The sequence below is a fragment of the Atractosteus spatula genome (genome assembly GCF_055471065.1).
Source record: "Atractosteus spatula isolate fAtrSpa1 chromosome 10 unlocalized genomic scaffold, fAtrSpa1.hap1 SUPER_10_unloc_1, whole genome shotgun sequence".
In the NCBI taxonomy this organism is placed as follows: Eukaryota; Metazoa; Chordata; class Actinopteri; order Semionotiformes; family Lepisosteidae; genus Atractosteus; species Atractosteus spatula.
Genome location: NW_028296612.1, coordinates 5,329,078 through 5,353,705, shown reverse-complemented (window position 1 = coordinate 5,353,705; position 24,628 = coordinate 5,329,078). Strand labels below are relative to the sequence as shown.

The window sequence follows — 24,628 nt, the reverse complement described above, 5'->3', positions numbered from 1 at the left end:
CACTGACGTACCGGTCAGCTGTGTCACTGAGGTCCTGCTGGGCTGGTCAGCTGTGTCACTGAGCTGTGTCACTGAGGTCCTGCTGGGCTTCTCAGCTGTGTCACTGAGCTACTGGTCAGCTGTGTCACTGAGGTCCTGCTGGGCTTCTCAGCTGTGTCACTGAGCTACTGGTCAGCTGTGTCACTGAGCTAGCGGTCAGATGTGTCACTGAGCTACTGGTCAGCTGTGTCACTGAGCTAGCGGTCAGCTGTGTCGCTGAGGTCCTGCTGGGCTGCTCAGCTGTGTCACTGAGGTCCAGCTGGGCTGGTCAGCTGTGTCGCTGAGCTACTGGTCAGCTGTGTCACTGAGGTCCTGCTGGGCTGGTCAGCTGTGTCACTGAGCTACTGGTCAGCTGTGTCACTGAGCTAGCGGTCAGCTGTGTCACTGAGGTCCTGCTGGGCTGGTCAGCTGTGTCACTGACGTACCGGTCAGCTGTGTCACTGAGGTCCTGCTGGGCTGGTCAGCTGTGTCGCTGAGCTACTGGTCAGCTGTGTCACTGAGGTACCGGTCAGCTGTGTCACTGAGGTCCTGCTGGGCTGGTCAGCTGTGTCACTGAGGTCCAGCTGGGCTGGTCAGCTGTGTCACTGAGCTACTGGTCAGCTGTGTCGCTGAGCAAGCGGTTAGCTGTGTCGCTGAGCTACTGGTCAGCTGTGTCACTGAGGTCCAGCTGGGCCGGTCAGTCCCCAGGCTGGACGAGGAGTGTCTCGCTCGGCAGGGACAGAGGCAGAGTCCACAAGGAGAGAGAAAGGCTCTTTATTCAGTAAAAACTCACAACAGACGACAACTCTACTGAGGGCTAATAAAACAGTCAACAGCTCACTGCAGGCTGCTTCTGACATCCAGGACAGACAGACACAGGGCAGACAGACAGGTACAGACACACACAGGGCAGACAGACAGACAGGCACAGAGAGACATGGGGCAGGCAGACAGGCACAGAGAGACATGGGGCAGGCAGACAGGCACAGAGAGACACAGGGCACACAGGTACAGAGAGACACAGGGCAGACAGACAGGTACAGGGAGACACAGGGCAGACAGACAGGCACTGGGAGACAGGGCAGACAGACAGGTTCAGAGAGACACAGGGTGGGCAGACAGACAGGCACTGGGAGACAAAAGGCAGGCAGACAGACAGGCAGAGAGACATGAAGCAGACAGACAGGCACAGAGGGATACAGATCCCACTGAACCTGTGCAGACAGACAGACAGACAGGCAGGCAGGCAGGTGGACAGACAGGCAGATGGACAGAGAGAGAGACAGACAGGCGGACAGAGACAGACGGGGGCCCAGGCGGACAGACAGACTGACAGACGGGTGCCCAGGCGGACAGAGACAGACGGGGGCCCAGGAGAGCAGACAGACAGACAGACGGGGGCCCAGGCGGACAGACAGACAGACAGACGGGGGCCCAGGCGGACAGACAGACAGACAGACGGGGGCCCAGGCGGACAGACAGACAGACGGGGGCCCAGGCGGGCGGACAGACAGACAGACAGCTGGGCGGACAGACAGACAGACAGACAGCCGGGCGCCCGGGCACAGCCAGGCCCTCTAGGGGGCGCTGGGCAGCGCGGGCGCGGGCTCGGGCAGGGCCTCGGGGCTGGCCTCCAGCCGCGCCAGGCGGCTCTGCTCCAGTGCGATGGCCTCGGCTGAGTGCTTGCACTTCTCCGAGCCACACTGGCACGTGAAGTACTTGCTCTTGATGTCCCAGAAGCGATCGCCGTAGTCGAACCTGCGCCGCGGGCCGAGAGAGAGAGAGAGGCTGGAGATCAGAGTGTGAAAGGATCTCGCTGTCTCTCACGTGTCTCTCCTGTCTCCCTCTCTCCTGTCCCTAGTCACCTCTGTGTCTCCTGTGTCTCTCTCTCTCCTTTCTCCCTCTCTCCTGTCCCTAGTCCCCTCTGTGTCTCCTGTCTCTCTCTCCTCTCTCTCTCTCTTCTGTGTCTCTCCTGTCTCTCTCCCCTCGCTCCTGCCTCTCTCTCTCTCTCTCTCTGTGTGTCCTGTCCTCTCTCTCCTGTCTCTCTTTCTCCTGTCCATCTCCCCTCGCTCCTGCCTCTCTCTCCTGTCCCCTGTCCCCAGTCCCCTGTGTGTCTCCTGTCTCACCCCAGCTCCTGCCTCTCTCTCTCTCCCCTGTCTCTCTCCTGTCCCCTGTCCCCAGTCCCCTGTGTGTCTCCTGTCTCACCCCAGCTCCTGCCTCTCTCTCTCTCCCCTGTCTCTCTCCTGTCCCCTGTCCCCAGTCCCCTGTGTGTCTCCTGTCTCACCCCAGCTCCTGCCCGGTCAGGATGTCCCGGGAGCTGAAGAAGGCGATGCGGGGGAACCCCTCTCTCTGTGTCCTGTCTCTCTGTCTCTCCCCTGTCTCTCTCCTGTCCCCTGTCCCCAGTCCCCTGTGTGTCTCCTGTCTCACCCCAGCTCCTGCCCGGTCAGGATGTCCCGGGAGCTGAAGAAGGCGATGCGGGGGAACCGCAGGTCCTGGTGCAGCATGAAGACCCGCACGGGGATGATGTTGGGGTCACACAGGTGGTTGATGAAGCGGCTGATGTTGCCGTAGTAGCGGGCGTCGATGCAGTACACCTCCCCGTCCTGCAGGGGGCGGGAGAGGGGAGGGGCGTTACCGACCAGAGAGAGAGAGACAGGCAGAGAGGCGGTTAGACAGGAGGCACAGAGAGAGAGAGAGAGAGAGAGAGAGAGAGAGAGACAGGTCACCTTGTTATCCAGGTCGAAGAGATAGGAGTCGTCTTCCCTGACATCAGCTTCAGCATCTGAGATCAGCTCCCCTACATATCTGAGGGAGAGACAGACAGGAGAGAGAGAGACTGTCAGACAGACAGCACAGCACAGAGAGAGACAGACAGGAGAGAGAGAGAGACTGTCAGACAGACAGGATAGACAGAGAGGACAGAGAGAGACTGTCAGACAGACAGCACAGCACAGAGAGAGACAGACAGGAGAGAGAGAGACTGTCAGACAGACAGGATAGACAGAGAGGACAGAGAGAGACTGTCAGACAGACAGCACAGCACAGAGAGAGACAGACAGGAGAGAGAGAGAGAGACTGTCAGACAGGATAGAGAGAGACTGTCAGACAGACAACACAGCACAGATACAGCACAGACAGAGACAGACAGGATAGAGAGACTGTCAGACAGACACCACAGAGAGAGACAGACAGGAGAGAGAGAGACACTGTCAGACAGGCAGGACAGAGAGACAGAAAGGAGAGAGAGAGAGACTGTCAGAGGGAGACAGGAGAGACAGAGATGCAGAGATAACAGGGAGACACCCACTCGCAGATGAAGCTGCCCTGAGGGATATCCTGCAGAGCTCTGACTCCCCACCCCATCTTCGCTGTGCGGTACAGCTGCAGACGCACCCTGGGTCAGAGAGGAGAGAGGAGAGAGGAGAGAGGGGGGATTAAGGGCCTCAGAGACTTTCACACACGTCGCCGACAACACATGCAACAGCAGCACCGCCAGCACTCACTTGATCCCAGCCTGCACCACCCTGTTCTTGCAGGTCTTCCAGCAGGAACAGGCCAGGTTACACTCGAAGATCAGGGGAGGCTCGATCTTGTTGAATTCCTGGAGCAACCGGCGATCCTGCACACACAGAGTACAGACCCTCACACAGACCCCAGAGACACTCCTCACACAGAGAGAGGAGTCCAGACCCTCACACAGACCCCAGAGACACTCCTCGCACAGAGAGAGGAGTCCAGACCCTCACACAGACCCCAGAGACACTCCTCACACAGAGAGAGAGGAGTCCAGACCCTCACACAGACCCCAGAGACACTCCTCACACAGAGAGAGAGGAGTCCAGACCCTCACACAGACCCCAGAGACACTCCTCACACAGAGAGAGGAGCACAGACCCTCACACAGACCCCAGAGACACTCCTCACACAGACCCCAGAGACACTCCTCACACAGAGAGAGGAGTCCAGACCCTCACACAGACCCCAGAGACACCCCTCACACAGAGAGAGGAGTCCAGACTCTCACACAGACCCCAGAGGCACTCCTCACACAGAGAGAGGAGTCCAGACCCTCACACAGACCCCAGAGACACTCCTCACACAGAGAGGAGTCCAGACCCTCACACAGACCCCAGAGGCACTCCTCACACAGAGAGAGGAGCCCAGACCCTCACACAGACCCCAGAGACACTCCTCACACAGAGAGAGGAGTCCAGACCCTCACACAGACCCCAGAGACACTCCTCACACAGAGAGAGGAGTCCAGACCCTCACACAGACCCCAGAGACACTCCTCACACAGAGAGAGGAGTCCAGACCCTCACACAGACCCCAGAGACACTCCTCACACAGAGAGAGGAGTCCAGACCCTCACACAGACCCCAGAGACACTCCTCACACAGAGAAACACGGTACCTTGTCATACCAGCAGCGGATACTCAGTTGTCCACACAGGCAGTTACTGGAGGAGCAGTCGTCTGTACAGCTACAATGCTGACAGGCAGGGAGAGAAGATGAGGTACATTCTGTGTGAAACGACTGCTGAAATAGTGTGTAAATGACTGTTAAACCGCCATCGAAACCTCCCTGTTCACCCGCAGCAGATGTGTGTGTGTGTACCAGCAGCAGGTGTATATGTGTGTGTTTACCTGCAGGTGTGAGTGTACCAGCAGCAGGTGTATATGTGTGTGTTTACCTGCAGGTGTGAGTGTACCAGCAGCAGGTGTATATGTGTGTGTTTACCTGCAGGTGTGAGTGTACCAGCAGCAGGTGTATATGTGTGTGTTTACCTGCAGGATTGTGTGTGTGTGTGTGTGTACCTGCAGCAGGTGTATGTGTGTGTGTTTACCTGCAGGTGTGAGTGTACCAGCAGCAGGTGTATATGTGTGTGTTTACCTGCAGGTGTGAGTGTACCAGCAGCAGGTGTATGTGTGTGTGTTTACCTGCAGGTGTGAGTGTACCAGCAGCAGGTGTATATGTGTGTGTTTACCTGCAGGTGTGAGTGTACCAGCAGCAGGTGTATATGTGTGTGTTTACCTGCAGGTGTGAGTGTACCAGCAGCAGGGTGTGTGTGTTTACCTGCAGGTGTGAGTGTACCAGCAGCAGGTGTATGTGTGTGTGTTTACCTGCAGGTGTGAGTGTACCAGCAGCAGGTGTATATGTGTGTGTTTACCTGCAGGTGTGAGTGTACCAGCAGCAGGTGTATATGTGTGTGTTTACCTGCAGGTGTGAGTGTACCAGCAGCAGGTGTATATGTGTGTGTTTACCTGCAGGTGTGAGTGTACCAGCAGCAGGGTGTGTGTGTTTACCTGCAGGTGTGAGTGTACCAGCAGCAGGTGTATGTGTGTGTGTTTACCTGCAGGTGTGAGTGTACCAGCAGCAGGTGTATATGTGTGTGTTTACCTGCAGGTGTGAGTGTACCAGCAGCAGGTGTATATGTGTGTGTTTACCTGCAGGTGTGAGTGTACCAGCAGCAGGGTGTGTGTGTTTACCTGCAGGTGTGAGTGTACCAGCAGCAGGTGTATGTGTGTGTGTTTACCTGCAGGTGTGAGTGTACCAGCAGCAGGTGTATATGTGTGTGTTTACCTGCAGGTGTGAGTGTACCAGCAGCAGGTGTATATGTGTGTGTTTACCTGCAGGTGTGAGTGTACCAGCAGCAGGGTGTGTGTGTTTACCTGCAGGTGTGAGTGTACCAGCAGCAGGTGTATGTGTGTGTGTTTACCTGCAGGTGTGAGTGTACCAGCAGCAGGTGTATATGTGTGTGTTTACCTGCAGGTGTGAGTGTACCAGCAGCAGGGTGTGTGTGTTTACCTGCAGGTGTGTGATGTTCCTGTCGATGTTCATGCTGGACGTCTCACAATTCTCCGAGATGTACTTGTAGTCAGAGGGACAGGGCTCATCGTCCACTCCATTGACACAGGGGATAGGGACATTCTCATAGCCCTGAGCCACATCACTGAGAGACAGAGGGGTCAATACACACACTGAGAGAGAGACAGGTCAATACACACACTGAGAGAGAGGGGTTAATACAGACACTGAGAGAGAGACAGGTCAATACACACACTGAGAGAGAGGGGGGTTAATACACACACTGAGAGAGAGGGGGGTTAATACACATTACTGAGAGAGAGAGGGGGGTTAATACACACACTGAGAGAGAGGGGGGTTAATACACACACTGAGAGAGAGGGGTTGATGCACACACTGAGAGAGAGGGGGGTTAATACACATTACTGAGAGAGAGGGGTTAATGCACACTCTGAGAGAGAGGGGTTGATGCACACTCTGAGAGAGAGGGGTTGATGCACACTCTGAGAGAGAGGGGGGTTAATACACATTACTGAGAGAGAGGGGTTAATGCACACTCTGAGAGAGAGGGGTTGATGCACACACTGAGAGAGAGGGGTTGATGCACACACTGAGAGAGAGGGGGGTTAATACACATTACTGAGAGAGAGGGGTTAATGCACACTCTGAGAGAGAGGGGTTGATGCACACACTGAGAGAGAGGGGTTGATGCACACACTGAGAGAGAGGGGGGTTAATACACATTACTGAGAGAGAGGGGTTAATGCACACTCTGAGAGAGAGGGGTTGATGCACACACTGAGAGAGAGGGGTTGATGCACACACTGAGAGAGAGGGGTTGATGCACACACTGAGAGAGAGGGGTTGATGCACACACTGAGAGGCACAGACCTGCAGATGATCCTCTCAGTGCGGGTGATGCGCTCGGCGATCCCCCGGCGCAGCTTCCTGTTGATCTGCAGGGACACCCAGACGGGAGAGTGGGGCTGGGCGAGAGAGAGGGGCGTGTCACCCTCCCGGTTACACACTTCGATATCACCACCCCGGGACAGGAAGAGCCTGAGAGAGAGAGAGGGGTTCATACACACACCCTGACTGGACACTCCAGTACATGAACACTGCACTGAGAGAGAGAGGGGTTCATACACACACACTGACTGGACACTCCAGTACATGAACACTGCACTGAGAGAGAGAGGGGTTCATACACACACACTGACTGGACACTCCAGTACATGAACACTGCACTGAGAGAGAGAGGGGTTCATACACACACACTGACTGGACACTCCAGTACATGAACACTGCACTGAGAGAGAGAGGGGTTCATACACACACACTGACTGGACACTCCAGTACATGAACACTGCACTGAGAGAGAGAGGGGTTCATACACACACACTGACTGGACACTCCAGTACATGAACACTGCACTGAGAGAGAGAGGGGTTCATACACACACACTGACTGGACACTCCAGTACATGAACACTGCACTGAGAGAGAGAGGGGTTCATACAGACACACTGACTGGACACTCCAGTACATGAACACTGCACTGAGAGAGAGAGGGGTTCATACACACACACTGACTGGACACTCCAGTACATGAACACTGCACTGAGAGAGAGAGAGGGGTTCATACAGACACACTGACTGGACACTCCAGTACATGAACACTGCACTGAGAGAGAGAGGGGTTCATACACACACACTGACTGGACACTCCAGTACATGAACACTGCACTGAGAGAGAGAGGGGTTCATACAGACACACTGACTGGACACTCCAGTACATGAACACTGCACTGAGAGAGAGAGGGGTTCAGACAGACACTCACGTGACACAGTCCAAGTACCCCTCCCGGGCGGCGATGTGTAGGGGCGTGTCACCATGGAGATTGACCGCGTGGAGGTTGCAGCCGGCGTTGAGGAGGAGCTCGGCGATGTCCGCGCTGCCCGCGAACGAGGCCCAGTGCAGACAGACGTTCATCTCCTGAGGGTGAGACAGGGGGAGAGGGAGTGAGACAGGTGCAGTGTGGGTAATGACAGAGAGGGAGAGACAGGTGCAGTGTGGGTAATGACAGAGAGGGAGAGACAGGTGCAGTGTGGGTAATGACAGAGAGAGAGAGTGACAGGTGCAGTGTGGGTAATGACAGAGAGTGGGACAGGTGCCGTGTGGCCATCGAGAGAGCGAGCGAGACAGGCAGGGTGGACAGAGAGCTAGACGGACAGGCGCTGACCCCTACCTTGTCCTTCAGAGACACGTTGGCCCCCCTGGCCAGCAGGGCCTTGATGATGTCGATGTGCCGATGCTCCGCGGCCCAGATTATTGGGGTCCAGCCCCCACTGTCCTACTGAGAGAGAGACGGGTTAATGCCGAGAGAAAGACAGGCAGCCCAGAGCTTCGGGGTGGCCAGCCCCCACTGTCCGACTGAGAGAGAGACGGGTTAATGCCGAGAGAAAGACAGGCAGCCCAGAGCTTCGGGGTGGCCAGCCCCCACTGTCTGACTGAGAGAGAGACGGGTTAATGCCGAGAGAAAGACAGGCAGCCCAGAGCTTCGGGGTGGCCAGCCCCCACTGTCCGACTGAGAGAGAGACGGGTTAATGCCGAGAGAAAGACAGGCAGCCCAGAGCTTCGGGGTGGCCAGCCCCCACTGTCCGACTGAGAGAGAGACGGGTTAATGCCGAGAGAAAGACAGGCAGCCCAGCGGGAGGAGGGGCACGCAGGCCGGCTGACCTGGGCGTTGATGTCCACCTGCCCCGTGCTGAGCAGCAGGTTCACGATCTCCAGGCTGCCCAGCTTGGCCGCATGGTGGAGTCCAGTGGAGCCGTCCTCCTCCTGGGCAAACAGGGACAGGGGGTCAGAGGCGTCTCCGTGCCAGAGCGCTGTCGCACTCTGCAATCGCTGTGTAATAACTGTGTAACAACGGTGTAGTAACACTGTAATAGCTCTCTCGTACTCTGGAATCACTGTGTAATAACTGTGTAACAACAGTGTAGTAACACTTTAATAGCTCTGTCGCACTCTGCAATCGCTGTGTAATAACTGTGTAACAACGGTGTAGTAACACTGTAATAGCTCTGACGAACTCTGGGATTGCTGTGTAATAACAGTGTAACAAAGGCATAGTAACACTGTTATAACTCTGTTGCTGTGACCGTTGAGCAATGACAGCATAACAATGGTGTACTAACACTGTAATAGCTCTGGGATCGCTGTGTAATGACAGTGTAATAACGGTGTAGTAACACTGTAATAGCTGTCTCTGGGATCGCTGTGTAATGACAGTGTAATAATGGTGTAGTAACACTGTAATAGCTCTGGGATCGCTGTGTAATGACAGCGTAATAATGGTGTAGTAACACTCTAATAGCTGTCTCTGGGATCGCTGTGTAATGACAGTGTTATAATGGTGTAGTAACACTGTAATAGCTGTCTCTGGGATCGCTGTGTAATGACAGTGTTATAATGGTGTAGTAACACTAATAGCTCTGGGATCCCTATGTAATGACAGCATAATAATGGTGTAGTAACACTGTAATAGCTGTCTCTGGGATCGCTGTGTAATGACAGTGTTATAATGGTGTAGTAACACTGTAATAGCTGTTTCTGGGATCGCTGTGTAATGACAGTGTTATAATGGTGTAGTAACACTGTAATAGCTCTGGGATCGCTGTGTAATGACAGCGTAATAATGGTGTAGTAACACTCTAATAGCTGTCTCTGGGATCGCTGTGTAATGACAGTGTTATAATGGTGTAGTAACACTGTAATAGCTCTGGGATCGCTGTGTAATGACAGCGTAATAATGGTGATGAAAGTGTAATACTGGGTTGCCGGCAGTGTAATATGGGGGTGTCAGTCGTGTAACATGGGGGTGCCAGCAGTGTAGTACGGGGGTGTCGGTAGTGTCGGGGGGCAGGGCTCTCACGGCGTGGAAGACGCAGGCTCCGCTCCGGATGAGGAACTTCACCACCTCCACGTGTCCGTTCATGATGGCCTCCAGCAGCGGGGTCCTTATCGACTTGTCCTGGGCGTCCACCTTAGCGCCCGCCTGAAAACACACCGGGGGGGAGGCGGATCTCTTGCGTTAACGAAAACAAGAAACGGGGTCACGCCCCCAGAGCCCCCTCCCCACGCACCCCAGGTGTACCCGGCGCTCACCTGGACGAGCAGGTAGCAGATCTCCAGCAGGCCCCTCTGGGCGGCGGCGTGCAGGGCACAGCGGCGGTTCTGACCGTCCGACTGACCGCAGGGGTCGATGCCCTCCACTGGCAGGGCGAGACAGAGAGAGCAGGGGTCACCCCAGCGGACAGACGGGCACCGAGAGGGGTCACCCCAGAGGACAGACGGGCACCGAGAGGGGTCGCTACAGAAGACAGACAGGCACTGATAGGGGTCACTACAGAGGACAGACAGGCACTGAGAGAGGGAGACAGGCAGAGGAGGGGTCACTTCAGTGGACAGACAGGCACACGGACAATGAGAGAGGTAGACAGGGAGAGGAGGGGTCACTACAGAGGACAGACGGGCACCGAGAGGGGTCGCTACAGAAGACAGACAGGCACTGATAGGGGTCACTACAGAGGACAGACAGGCACTGAGAGAGGGAGACAGGCAGAGGAGGGGTCACTTCAGTGGACAGACAGGCACACGGACAATGAGAGAGGTAGACAGGGAGAGGAGGGGTCACTACAGAGGACAGACGGGCACGCAGACAGAGGACAGAGAGAGAGAGAGAGAGGACAGGCGGACAGAGAGCCAGTCAGCTCAGGGACTCACTCAGCATGAGCAGCACTCTCTGGACCTCTCCCTGCTTGGCGGCAGGATACAGCTGTCTGGGGTGAAAACGCAGCTTCTTCCTCCTGGTCAGCACAGGGGAGATCCGTTAACGAGCTGGCAGGAAGTCAGGGGCAGCCGGCAGGAAGTCAGGACCAGGAAGTCAGGGGCAGCCGGCAGGAAGTCAGGACCAGGAAGTCAGGGGCAGTTGGCAGGAAGTCAGGACCAGGAAGTCAGCTGGCAGGAAGTCAGGGGCAGCCGGCAGGAAGTCAGGACCAGGAAGTCAGGGGCAGCTGGCAGGAAGTCAGGGGCAGCCGGCAGGAAGTCAGGACCAGGAAGTCAGGACCAGGAAGTCAGGGGCAGCCGGCAGGAAGTCAGGACCAGGAAGTCAGGGGCAGCCGGCAGGAAGTCAGGACCAGGAAGTCAGGGGCAGTTGGCAGGAAGTCAGGACCAGGAAGTCAGCTGGCAGAAAGTCAGGGGCAGCCGGCAGGAAGTCAGGACCAGGAAGTCAGGGGCAGCTGGCAGGAAGTCAGGGGCAGCCGGCAGGAAGTCAGGACCAGGAAGTCAGGGGCAGCCAGCAGGAAGTCAGGACCAGGAAGTCAGCTGGCAGGAAGTCAGGGGCAGCCGGCAGGAAGTCAGGACCAGGAAGTCAGGGGCAGCCGGCAGGAAGTCAGGACCAGGAAGTCAGGGGCAGCCGGCAGGAAGTCAGGACCAGGAAGTCAGCTGGCAGGAAGTCAGGGGCAGCCGGCAGGAAGTCAGGACCAGGAAGTCAGCTGGCAGGAAGTCAGGGGCAGCCGGCAGGAAGTCAGGGGCAGCAAGTCAGGGGCAGTCGGCAGGAAGTCAGGGGCAGCAAGTCAGGGGCAGGAAGTCAGGGGCAGTCGACAGGAAGTCAGGGGCATTGGACAGGAAGTCAGGGGCAGTCGACAGGAAGTCAGGAGTAGTCGTTAACTTCGTTAACAACGCGCGGGAATCGGGAAGCAAAGATAAAACACCTGTACGATTCACGATGCACTCGAGGAACGTAGAGTTATTCCACGCGCGGGACAGGGTTCGAACACGACGCGCTCCCCACCCCCCCTCCCAACACACACACACACACACACTCACACACACACACACACGTACCTCTCGGTATCCTGGGTGAGAATGGCCCTCTGTATCGCCGCCCTGCTGGGGCCGGCGGGCAGCGCGCTGGGGCAGACCAGGCTGCCGCTGGGCAGGGTGACCGAGGGGCCCACGCTGTCCACGGGATCGGCCGGGGGCACGGACTGGGCCGTCCTCCGCAGCTCCCCACCGCCCCGCATCCTGGCGCTGAGAGATGGGGCGAGAGAGAGGGGACGGCGATCAGGGGCCCGGCGGGACCGGCGGACCGGCGGACCGGCGGGCCCCTGCCGCTTCAGCGGCCGGAGCGGGGCGCGTTAGCCAGCGCAGTGAACCCCACGTCCGTCCGGCGGGGGTCCCCTGTGCTCTGGGGCGGCCGGCCGGCCGGTGTCTCTCTGCTGGGAACAGGTCAGGAGGTCGTTGGAGCCGATCGCCCAGCTGTTAACGGTGGGGAGGACCTCCTGGGGAGAGCTGAGGCTGCTGCTGGGAGAGGGGTTAGTGGGGCCAGCAGGGGGCGCTCACCCAGCTCACAGCCCCACTGGAGCCCAGCAGGGGGAGCCTGGTCAGTACCTGGAGGGGAGACTCCTGGGAGGAGAGCTGAGGCTGCTGCTGGGAGAGGGGTTAGTGGGGCCAGCAGGGGGCGCTCTCACCCAGCTCACAGCCTCCTGGAGCCCAGCAGGGGGAGCCTGGTCAGTACCTGGAGGGGAGACTCCTGGGAGGAGAGCTGAGGCTGCTGCTGGGAGAGGTGTGAGTGGGGCCAGCAGGGGGCGCTCACCCAGCTCACAGCCCCACTGGAGCCCAGCAGGGGGAGCCTGGCCAGTACCTGGAGGGGAGACTCCTGGGAGGAGAGCTGAGGCTGCTGCTGGGAGAGGGGTTAGTGGGGCCAGCAGGGGGCGCTCTCACCCAGCTCACAGCCTCCTGGAGCCCAGCAGGGGGAGCCTGGCCAGTACCTGGAGGGGAGACTCCTGGGAGGAGAGCTGAGGCTGCTGCTGGGAGAGGTGTGAGTGGGGCCAGCAGGGGGCGCTCACCCAGCTCACAGCCCCACTGGAGCCCAGCAGGGGGAGCCTGGTCAGTACCTGGAGGGGAGACTCCTGGGAGGAGAGCTGAGGCTGCTGCTGGGAGAGGTGTGAGTGGGGCCAGCAGGGGGCGCTCTCACCCAGCTCACAGCCCCACTGGAGCCCAGCAGGGGGAGCCTGGCCAGTACCTGGAGGGGAGACTCCTGGGAGGAGAGCTGAGGCTGCTGCTGGAGGAGGTGTGAGTGGGGCCAGCAGGGGGCGCTCTCACCCAGCTCACAGCCCCCTGGAGCCCAGCAGGGGGCGCCTGGCCAGTACCTGGAGGGGAGACTCCTGGGAGGAGAGCTGAGGCTGCTGCTGGGAGAGGGGTTAGTGGGGCCAGCAGGGGGCGCTCTCACCCTGCGGTCTGTGTGAATCCTGATGCCCCAGTATAGCGACGGGGGACACTGGACTGTAAACAGGCGCCGTCCTTCGGATGAGACGTCAAACCGAGGTCCTGACTCTCTGTGCTCATTGACAATCCCGGGGTGTCTCTCGAGAAGAGTAGGGGTGTTACCCCAGTGTCTTGGTCAAATACCCCCCTGGTCTTGACCCATCATGGCCTCCTGATCACCCCCCTCTCTGAACTGGCCTCATCCCTCTGCTCTCCTCCCCACTGAGAGCTGCTGTGTGTGAGAGGACTGGAGCATCATGGAGGTGGGGGTACACACTGATGGAGCAGGAGGGGATCCCCGTTACTGTACAGAGCTCTGAGGGGAATGTCCAGAAAGGCGCTATATAAGTGTAAGCGATTATTATTATTATAATTATTATTGGCTGTAGTGTATTAACCTGCTGGGGGTCTCTCCTCTCTTGGTGCTGCTGGCCCCGGGTGCAGGAGGGGCGGGGCCCGAGGGGGGCGTGTCGGCCCGAGGGGGCGGGGCCGGGGCCAGGCAGGGCGTGGTGGTGGAGGCGGACGCCGTGACGACAGTCGCCGCGGCGCCCCCGGTGGGGATGGTGACCTCCTGGGCGTCGGAGGCGTCCTCTCCGCAGTGCGGGCAGAACAGCAGGCCGGCCAGCACCGACACGCAGGCCCGGTGGAACCGGTGGGCGATCCGCAGGTCCGGGCAGCACTCCAGGAACGTGCCCTGTGGAGGGGGCGGGGGGGGAGAGAGAGGGGTGAGAGAGGGGTGAGAGGAGAGAGAGGAGAGAGAGAGGAATGAGAGAGGAATGAGAGAGGAATGAGAGAGAGAGACAGACAGGAGAGAGAGGAATGAGGGGACAGGAGAGAGAGGAATGAGAGAGAGAAAGACAGACAAGAGAGAGAGAGACAGACAGGAGAGAGAGGAATGAGAGAGAGAGAGACAGACAGGAGAGAGGGGAATGAGAGAGAGAGACAGACAGGAGAGACAGGAATGAGAGAGAGAGACAGGAGAGAGAGGTATGAGAGAGAGAGAGACAGACAGGAGAGAGGGGAATGAGAGAGAGAGAGACAGACAGGAGAGAGAGGAATGAGAGAGAGAGACAGGAGAGAGAGGAATGAGAGAGAGAGAGACAGGAGTGAGAGAGAGCTCAGCGGCCAGCGGGTCTCACCATGGTGCAGAAGTAGCCGCAGCCCGGGCAGCAGTGGTGCTGGACCATGTGGGAGCGGTGGACCTCACACAGGACCATGAGGGACACCCGGGACGAGGGCCGCATGGTCTCACTCTTCACGATCTCACTGCTGCACAGCACCACCTGCAGACAGGAGAGGACAGGGGTCACTGACCGCCGACCCCTGACCCCCCCAGAGCACTCCCACTGACCCCTGAGCCCCCCAGAGCACTGTCACTGACCACTGACCCCCCCAGAGCACTCCCACTGACCCCTGAGCCCTCCAGACTGCTATCACTGACCCCTGAGCCCCCCAGAGCACTCCCACTGACCCCTGACCCCTCCAGACCTCTGTCACTGACCCCTGAGCCCCCCAGAGCACTCCCACTGACCCCTGACCCCTCCAGACCGCTGTCACTGACCCCTGAGCCCCCCAGAGCACTCCCACTGACCCCTGACCCCTCCAGACCGCTGTCACTGACCCCTGAGCCCCCCAGAGCACTCCCACTGACCCCTGACCCCTCCGGACAGACAGACAGACAGACAGTACCTCTCCGTTCACACTCTCTCTGGCCATGCACTGACTCTTCGCCCTCTCGGTCAAGCGGTCAATCTTCGGCGCCTCCATCCTGCAGCTGCACAGGGGCAGCTCCTCCAGCCGGTCAGTGTCCAGAGACTCGCTGCCCACTGGCAGGCAGACAGGCAGGGAGAGAGGGTGAGACACATGGGGAGTGAGACAGGCAGGGAGAGAGGGTGAGACAGGCAGGGAGAGAGGGTGAGACACGTGGGGAGTGAGACAGGCAGGGAGAGAGGGTGAGACACAAGGGTATTGAGAGTGAGACAGGTAGGGACAGAGAGTGAGACAGGTAGGGACAGAGAGTGAGACAGGCAGGGAGTGAGAGTGAGACACTGGGGGAGAAACGCTGCACGCCTCACCGTGTTGCCGTGGAGACAGGCTGTCGGCAGGCGTGATGTCCAGGGACCCCAGGGGTACCTCAGTGTACTCGCTGGACGACACGCTGGGCCCCACAGCCCCTGCCCAACAAGGACACGCAGAAAGATCAATAATCAATCAATCAGCCTACTGATCATTCTGCTCATCAGTGAATCTGACTCTCATGCTTAATCAATCAGTAATCAATCAGCGTACTGATCATTCTGCTCGTCAGTGAGACTCCGCCTCACATGCTTCAATCAATCGGTAATCAATCAGCCTACTGATCATTCTGCTCATCAGTGAGTCTCGGACTCACACGCTTCAATCAATCAATAATCACTCAATTGGTTAATCGATCAGCTAATTGACCAGTCAAGCGAATCTCGTCGTCGCTCGCTTCAGTCAGGCACCAATCCCTCACTTGGCCGATCGATCGATCAATGCGCCCGATCGGCGTACCTGGTCTGTCCCTCGCGCGGTCTCGCCTCTTCCTGCGGCGCGACGGTTTCACCCAGGGGCTGTCGCTGCGGCTCTGCTTCCTGGGGAGCCCCCTCTTCCTCTGGTCCGAACCCGAGCTCTGGAGACAGAGACAGAGAGAGACCATCACACACACAGACCCCTCTTCCTCTGGTCCGAACCCGAGCTCTGGAGACAGAGACAGAGAGAGACCATCACACACACAGACCCCTCTTCCTCTGGTCCGAACCCGAGCTCTGGAGACAGAGACAGAGAGAGACCATCACACACACAGACCCCTCTTCCTCTGGTCCTAACCCGAGCTCTGGAGACAGAGACAGAGAGAGACCATCACACACACAGACCCCTCTTCCTCTGGTCCGAACCCGAGCTCTGGAGACAGAGACAGAGAGAGAGAGAGACCATCACACACACAGACCCCTCTTCCTCTGGTCCGAACCCGAGCTCTGGAGACAGAGACAGAGAGAGACCATCACACACACAGACCCCTCTTCCTCTGGTCCGAACCCGAGCTCTGGAGACAGAGACAGAGAGAGAGAGAGACCATCACACACACAGACCCCTCTTCCTCTGGTCCGAACCCGAGCTCTGGAGACAGAGACAGAGAGAGAGAGACCATCACACACACAGACCCCTCTTCCTCTGGTCCGAACCCGAGCTCTGGAGACAGAGACAGAGAGAGACCATCACACACACAGACCCCTCTTCCTCTGGTCCGAACCCGAGCTCTGGAGACAGAGACAGAGAGAGACCATCACACACACAGACCCCTCTTCCTCTGGTCCGAACCCGAGCTCTGGAGACAGAGACAGAGAGAGAGAGAGACCATCACACACACAGACCCCTCTTCCTCTGGTCCGAACCCGAGCTCTGGAGACAGAGACAGAGAGAGACCATCACACACTCTCACACTCTCACACACACACACACACACACACACACACACACACACACACCTCTTCCTCTGGTCCAAACCCGAGCTCTGGAGACAGAGACAGAGAGAGAGAGAGACCATCACACACATAGACCCCTCTTCCTCTGGTCCGAACCCGAGCTCTGGAGACAGAGAGAGAGAGAGACCATCACACACACAGACCCCTCTTCCTCTGGTCCGAACCCAAGCTCTGGAGACAGAGAGAGAGAGACAATCACACACTCTCACACACACACAGACCCCTCTTCCTCTGGTCCGAACCCGAGCTCTGGAGACAGAGACAGAGAGAGACCATCACGCACTCTCATACACTCTCACTGCACACACACACACTCACAGACAGACAGACAGACAGACAGACAGACAGACAGACAGACAGAGACTCACGCGATCGGACTGGTTGCCCGACTCCTCCTCCTCCTCCTCCTCCTCGCCCTCGCTGACCCGACTCCCTGCTCCCCCGTCTCCAGACTGGAAAGACACGCGCGCACGCGCACACTCAGTGTCAGCCAGCAGAGGGGACGAGCGCTGGGGGCCCCCGCCCCAGTCCTCCGACTCACACACGGGGTTCGCGAGGCCAGAGGCGATAACGTCTCTCCGCGTCCTCGCTCGTCCGCGCGCGAGCCGGCCCTCGCCACCCCCCCCCCCCCGATCTGCGCTCGTGGGCCTCGTTACCTTGCTGTCGGAGTCGACCGGCTCATCCATGGAGAAGCTGTCGTAGAAGAGCCGGAACTCCTCCCCCCCCTCCGTCTCCCACTCCTCCAGCCAATCCCCTCGGTCCTCCTCGCCCGGCCCCGCCTCCTCGGCCACCGGGGACCCGCCCACTTTCTGCACAGAGAGAGAGAGAGGAGAGAGAGATAGGGGAGAGAGAGGAGGAGAGGGACAGGAGAGAGAGGAGAGAGAGGGGAGGAGAGAGAGACAGGAGAGAGAGGAGGGGAGAGAGATACAGGAGAGAGAGACAGGAGAGATAAGACAGACAATATGACGGAGAGACACACAGGGTTCGAGGCTCTCCATCACTGTGACTCCACCCACCTCCTCCTCCTCGCTGCTCTTCTCCAGCTGCCCTGCAGGGGGCGACGCGACATCCAGCCTCCTCCTCTTCACTCCTCCTGAGAGACAGAGTGGGGGTCAATCAGGGAGAGAGGAGAGAGAGAGGAGAGAGGAGAGGGGAGAGGAATGGAGACAGGAGAGACCGGCTGACCTGTGTCGCCCTCTAGTGGCGAGCTGGTGGAGGGCTCAGGGGCGTCTACTGCAGGCTCAGGAGGATCAACACTCTTCATCTGCGCAGGGAGACAGAGAGACAGTGAGACACAGGGCAGAGAGAGACAGGCAGAGAGCGAGACAGGCAGAGAGGTAGACAGGCAGTCAGAGAGACAGACAGGCAGACAGGCAAGCAGGCAGTCAGAGAGACAGGCAGGCAGGAAGGCAGACAGGTAGACAGGCAGTCAGAGAGACAGGCAGGCAGGCAGTCAGAGGGACAGGCAGGCAGGCAGTCAGAGAGACAGGCAGGCAGGCAGTCAGAGAGACAGGCAGGCAGGCAGTCAGAGAGACAGGCAGTCAGGCAGGCAGCCAGTCAGAGAGACAGGCAGGCAGGCAGTCAGAGAGACAGGCAGGCAGGCAGTCAGAGGGACAGGCAGGCAGGCAGTCAGAGAGACAGGCAGGCAGGCAGTCAGAGGGACAGGCAGTCAGGCAGGCAGTCAGAGAGACAGGCAGGCAGGCAGTCAGAGAGACAGGCAGGCAGGCAGTCAGAGGGACAGGCAGTCAGAGAGACTGGCAGTCAGAGAGACAGGCAGGCAGTCAGAGAGACAGGCAGGCAGGCAGTCAGAGGGACAGGCAGGCAGGCAGTCAGAGAGACAGGCAGTCAGTCAGAGGGACAGGCAGTCAGGCAGTCAGAGAGACAGGCAGTCAGGCAGTCAGAGAGACAGGCAGGCAGTCAGAGGGACAGGCAGGCAGGCAGTCAGAGAGACAGGCAGGCAGTCAGAGAGACAGGCAGGCAGGCAGTCAGAGAGACAGGCAGGCAGGCAGTCAGAGGGACAGGCAGGCAGGCAGTCAGAGGGACAGGCAGTCAGAGAGACAGGCAGGCAGGCAGGCAGGCAGGCAGTCAGAGAGACAGGCAGGCAGTCAGAGGGACAGGCAGGCAGGCAGTCAGAGAGACAGGCAGGCAGGCAGTCAGAGAGACAGGCAGGCAGTCAGAGGGACAGGCAGTCAGGCAGTCAGAGGGACAGGCAGTCAGCCCCAGGTCCCGATGGACGAGGGGGTCCGGGCCGCACCTGTCCCGCCGCAGGCCTGTTCATGGTCTTCCTGGCCCGGTGGACTTTGGGGGGGGGGGCCGCGGCGCCGGCGGGGGGGTCAGCGGAGGGGCTCACGGGCGGGGGGGCTTTTCCCTGGCTGGACATGCTCATCTTCGCCCGACCCGGGGAGGAGGAGGAGGAAGAGGAGGAGGAGGAGGAGGAGGAGAGAGTCTTGGCCGCGTGGCCCGCCAGCCCCTTGCCAGCGGGGGGCGCCGCGGAGACGGCCCCCCCCTCCTCCGCCCGCTCCCCTCCCCCCTTGGTCGCCCCCTCCCCCTCCCTCTCGGAATCCTTCGGCGACGACATCATCCCCCCCATGGGCTCCGCCTCCTCGGGAACGGTCACCGCGGCGCCGGTGCCGTCACCTGGAGACCGGAACACGGGCAGGGAGACCGTGCGAGTGAGACAGTCTGAGCTATTTTATTATTATTATGTTATTATGTGCTGGTGTTCAGTGAGGGGCTGGTGTCCAGTGAGGGGCTGGTGTCTGTGGGTGTGTCTCTCTGTGACTGCCTGTGGGTGTGTCTCTCTGAGCATGTCTCTCTGTGGGTGCGTGTGTCTCTCTGTGGGTGTGTCTGTCTGTGACTGTCTGTGGGTGTGTCTCTCTGTGACTGTCTGTGGGTGTGTCTCTCTGTGGGTGTGTCTCTCTGTGACTGCCTGTGGGTGTGTCTCTCTGTGGGTGTGTCTCTCTGTGACTGCCTGTGGGTGTGTCTCTCTGTGGGTGTGTCTCTCTGTGACTGCCTGTGGGTGTGTCTCTCTGTGGGTGCGTGTGTCTTTCTGTGGGTGTGTCTCTCTGTGACTGCCTGTGGGTGTGTCTCTCTGTGACTGTCTGTGGGTGTGTCTTTCTGTGGGTGTGTCTCTCTGTGACTGCCTGTGGGTGTGTCTCTCTGTGGGTGTGTCTCTCTGTGGGTGGGTGTGTCTCTCTGTGGGCTTGCCTGTTCCTGATTGGTCAACAGAGTCCTTCCCGGCGGCAGTCTCCGCCTTCTTCTTCTGCTCTGAGAGTCCGCCCTGTTTGGTGTCCTCCTGGTGGGGGGGAAACGAAGGCAGACGTAATTAGTTCCCCTTTGACTGAATGGATGCGTTGCTATGGAGATCGACAGTGCACCCCCGAAAAAATAAAGCTTCACTGAGCTCACTGAGCTTGAAGAGCAGGCATACCATGTCTAAGGACTGACATTCACACCTGGAGCGGGTCAGACTGCTGCGCACTGGGAGTCTGACTGACAGCACTGTCACACCTGGAGCGGATCAGACTGCTGCGCACTGGGAGTCTGACTGCACTGACACACCTGGAGCGGGTCAGACTGCTGCACTGTCACACCTGGAGCGGATCAGACTGCTGCACACTGGGAGTCTGACTGACAGCACTGTCACACCTGGAGCGGATCAGACTGCTGCGCACTGGGAGTCTGACTGCACTGTCACACCTGGAGCGGATCAGACTGCTGCACACTGGGAGTCTGACTGACAGCACTGTCACACCTGGAGCGGATCAGACTGCTGCGCACTGGGAGTCTGACTGACAGCACTGTCACACCTGGAGCGGATCAGACTGCTGCGCACTGGGAGTCTGACTGCACTGACACACCTGGAGCGGGTCAGACTGCTGCACTGTCACACCTGGAGCGGATCAGACTGCTGCACACTGGGAGTCTGACTGACAGCACTGTCACACCTGGAGCGGATCAGACTGCTGCGCACTGGGAGTCTGACTGCACTGTCACACCTGGAGCGGATCAGACTGCTGCACACTGGGAGTCCGACTGACAGCACTGTCACACCTGGAGCGGATCAGACTGCAGCGCACTGGGAGTCCGACTGACAGCACTGTCACACCTGGAGCGGATCAGACTGCTGCACACTGGGAGTCTGACTGACAACACTGTCACACCTGGAGCGGATCAGACTGCTGCGCACTGGGAGTCTGACTGACAGCACTGTCACACCTGGAGCGGATCAGACTGCTGCGCACTGGGAGTCTGACTGCACTGACACACCTGGAGCGGATCAGACTGCTGCGCACTGGGAGTCTGACTGCACTGACACACCTGGAGCGGATCAGACTGCTGCGCACTGGGAGTCTGACTGACAGCACTGTCACACCTGGAGCGGATCAGACTGCTGCGCACTGGGAGTCTGACTGACAGCACTGTCACACCTGGAGCGGATCAGACTGCTGCGCACTGGGGGTCTGACTGACAGCACTGTCACACCTGGAGCGGGTCAGACTGCTGTGCACTGGGAGTCTGACTGACAGCACTGTCACACCTGGAGCGGGTCAGACTGCCGCGCACTGGGAGTCTGACTGACAGCACTGTCACACCTGGAGCGGATCAGACTGCTGCACTATTACACCTGGAGCGGGTCAGACTGCTGCGCACTGGGAGTCTGACAGCACTGTCACACCTGGAGCGGATCAGACTGCTGCGCACTGGGAGTCTGACTGACAGCACTGTCACACCTGGAGCGGATCAGACTGCTGCGCACTGGGAGTCTGACAGCACTGTCACACCTGGAGCGGATCAGACTGCTGCGCACTGGGAGTCTGACAGCACTGTCACACCTGGAGCGGATCAGACTGCTGCGCACTGGGAGTCTGACTGAGAGATCGCTGTAAACCTGCAGTGGATCAGACTGCTGTGCACTGGGGGTCTGACTGAGAGATCGCTGTAAACCTGCAGTGGATCAGACTGCTGTGCACTGGGAGTCTGACTGAGAGATCGCTGTAAACCTGCAGTGGATCAGACTGCTGTGCACAGGGAGTCTGACTGAGAGATCGCTGTAAACCTGCAGTGGATCAGACTGCTGTGCACTGGGAGTCTGACTGAGAGATCGCTGTAAACCTGCAGTGGATCAGACTGCTGTGCACAGGGAGTCTGACTGAGAGATCGCTGTAAACCTGCAGTGGATCAGACTGCTGTGCACAGGGAGTCTGACTGAGAGATCGCTGTAAACCTGCAGTGGATCAGACTGCTGTGCACAGGGGGTCTGACTGAGAGATCGCTGTAAACCTGCAGTGGATCAGACTGCTGTGCACAGGGAGTCTGACTGAGAGATCGCTGTAAACCTGCAGTGGATCAGACTGCTGTGCACTGGGGGTCTGACTGAGAGATCGCTGTAAACCTGCAGTGGATCAGACTGCTGTGCACTGGGGGTCTGACTGAGAGATCGCTGTAAACCTGCAGTGGATCAGACTGCTGTGCACAGGGAGTCTGACTGAGAGATCGCTGTAAACCTGCAGTGGATCAGACTGCTGTGCACTGGGGGTCTGACTGAGAGATCGCTGTAAACCTGCAGTGGATCAGACTGCTGTGCACAGGGAGTCTGACTGAGAGATCGCTGTAAACCTGCAGTGGATCAGACTGCTGTGCACAGGGAGTCTGACTGAGAGATCGCTGTAAACCTGCAGTGGATCAGACTGCTGTGCACTGGGAGTCTGACTGAGAGATCGCTGTAAACCTGCAGTGGATCAGATTGCTGTGCACTGGGAGTCTGACTGAGAGATCGCTGTAAACCTGCAGTGGATCAGACTGCTGTGCACTGGGAGTCTGACTGAGAGATCGCTGTAAACCTGCAGTGGATCAGACTGCTGTGCACAGGGAGTCTGACTGAGAGATCGCTGTAAACCTGCAGTGGATCAGACTGCTGTGCACTGGGGGTCTGACTGAGAGATCGCTGTAAACCTGCAGTGGATCAGACTGCTGTGCACAGGGAGTCTGACTGAGAGATCGCTGTAAACCTGCAGTGGATCAGACTGCTGTGCACTGGGGGTCTGACTGAGAGATCGCTGTAAACCTGCAGTGGATCAGACTGCTGTGCACTGGGGGTCTGACTGAGAGATCGCTGTAAACCTGCAGTGGATCAGACTGCTGTGCACAGGGAGTCTGACTGAGAGATCGCTGTAAACCTGCAGTGGATCAGACTGCTGTGCACTGGGGGTCTGACTGAGAGATCGCTGTAAACCTGCAGTGGATCAGACTGCTGTGCACAGGGAGTCTGACTGAGAGATCGCTGTAAACCTGCAGTGGATCAGACTGCTGTGCACAGGGAGTCTGACTGAGAGATCGCTGTAAACCTGCAGTGGATCAGACTGCTGTGCACTGGGAGTCTGACTGAGAGATCGCTGTAAACCTGCAGTGGATCAGATTGCTGTGCACTGGGAGTCTGACTGAGAGATCGCTGTAAACCTGCAGTGGATCAGACTGCTGTGCACTGGGAGTCTGACTGAGAGATCGCTGTAAACCTGCAGTGGATCAGACTGCTGTGCACTGGGAGTCTGACTGAGAGATCGCTGTAAACCTGCAGTGGATCAGACTGCTGTGCACAGGGAGTCTGACTGAGAGATCGCTGTAAACCTGCAGTGGATCAGACTGCTGTGCACTGGGGGTCTGACGGAGAGATCGCTGTAAACCTGCAGTGGATCAGACTGCTGTGCACAGGGGGTCTGACTGAGAGATCGCTGTAAACCTGCAGTGGATCAGACTGCTGTGCACAGGGGGTCTGACTGAGAGATCGCTGTAAACCTGCAGTGGATCAGACTGCTGTGCACAGGGAGTCTGACTGAGAGATCGCTGTAAACCTGCAGTGGATCAGACTGCTGTGCACAGGGAGTCTGACTGAGAGATCGCTGTAAACCTGCAGTGGATCAGACTGCTGTGCACTGGGGGTCTGACTGAGAGATCGCTGTAAACCTGCAGTGGATCAGACTGCTGTGCACTGGGGGTCTGACTGAGAGATCGCTGTAAACCTGCAGTGGATCAGACTGCTGTGCACTGGGGGTCTGACTGAGAGATCGCTGTAAACCTGCAGTGGATCAGACTGCTGTGCACAGGGAGTCTGACTGAGAGATCGCTGTAAACCTGCAGTGGATCAGACTGCTGTGCACTGGGAGTCTGACTGAGAGATCGCTGTAAACCTGCAGTGGATCAGACTGCTCTCAATCCGGCTGTACGGCGGAGCACTGAGGAACAGAGACGAGAGAATATGGGTCCGGTCTCCCTGCGCGAAAACCCAACACCCCCTCCACACGCACACGGCCGATCGCCCTCCCCACCACGCCGGGGTCTGCCCAGCAGCGCGCCCAGGCGCGGAGACGGGGCTCGCACCCTGAAAAGACCCCGCTCTGTGCAAGGCGCTGGACGCCTCTTTGTACCCCCAGCCTACAGACAGAAACGAGGCGCCCCTGCAGGCGCTGCGGGCCCCCCGCCCCCCAAGCGTCCGTCCCGCTGCACACGGACAACACGGTGCAGGATGGGGGTGGACCACACCAACCCACACACACGAGCATCCAAAATCGGGTCTCCTCACCTCACTCGAGAGCTCAGCCGCCGACATATTGGCTCCGACTCCGGGGCGACGGAGAAAGACGTCACTCAGAGCGCGCCCCGCCCCCTCGCCGCCGGCGCGCCCCGCCCCCTCGCCATTGTCCTCCGCCGGGGAACAATCCCGGGCGTCTGACGTCACGGGCACGTCGCGCCCGGGCCCCGCCCCCTCCCGTTTGTCTTCTTTCCCGGGCTCGCTCTTCCGCCCCTCCCCCCTCCCGCCGCTGCCAAGCTCACCCTGGTCACATGACCGAAGCCAGGCGCTCTGAAGCCCAAAGGCCGCGTCCATGTTTGTGACGTCAAAATCAGTCATGCTCAGATCTGATATTTTTTTTATCATTTAAAGAAAAACATACAAGGATGTGAAAAAGCTC

At 58.5% G+C, this 24,628-nt stretch overlaps 1 protein-coding gene across 1 annotated transcript; it reads right to left on the bottom strand.

Moving 5' to 3' along the window:
* Positions 1 to 775: 775 nt before the first annotated feature.
* ehmt2 (euchromatic histone-lysine N-methyltransferase 2) lies at positions 776 to 24,277 on the bottom strand. The gene is made up of 27 exons (XM_088908042.1): positions 24,241 to 24,277; positions 19,869 to 19,956; positions 18,916 to 19,298; positions 17,847 to 17,925; positions 17,678 to 17,754; positions 17,318 to 17,470; positions 17,030 to 17,113; positions 15,691 to 15,808; positions 15,231 to 15,329; positions 14,845 to 14,981; positions 14,295 to 14,438; positions 13,554 to 13,849; positions 11,734 to 11,919; positions 10,612 to 10,694; positions 9,994 to 10,100; positions 9,761 to 9,883; positions 8,566 to 8,667; positions 8,075 to 8,179; positions 7,667 to 7,821; positions 6,718 to 6,885; positions 5,827 to 5,971; positions 4,432 to 4,509; positions 3,522 to 3,637; positions 3,326 to 3,412; positions 2,745 to 2,823; positions 2,446 to 2,621; positions 776 to 1,776 (listed from the first exon to the last, which is right to left on the bottom strand). Exons 1-27 carry the CDS (start codon positions 24,265 to 24,267, stop codon positions 1,596 to 1,598), a joined length of 3,576 nt encoding a protein of 1,191 aa, XP_088764168.1. The 5' UTR covers positions 24,268 to 24,277; the 3' UTR covers positions 776 to 1,595.
* Between the last annotated feature and the right edge of the window lie 351 nt (positions 24,278 to 24,628).

What these genes read in the sequence shown, in the direction of transcription:
- ehmt2 (XM_088908042.1), bottom strand. Translation starts at nt 24,267, where the DNA reads ATGTCGGCGGCTGAGCTCTCGAGTGAG. An exon ending in CGGCTGAGCTCTCGAGTGAG is followed by an intron (nt 19,957 to 24,240) that starts GTGAGGAGACCC and finishes CCCCCCCACCAG; the next exon opens with GAGGACACCAAACAGGGCGG. An exon ending in CAGGGCAGCTTCATCTGCGA is followed by an intron (nt 2,824 to 3,325) that starts GTGGGTGTCTCC and finishes TCTCTCCCTCAG; the next exon opens with ATATGTAGGGGAGCTGATCT.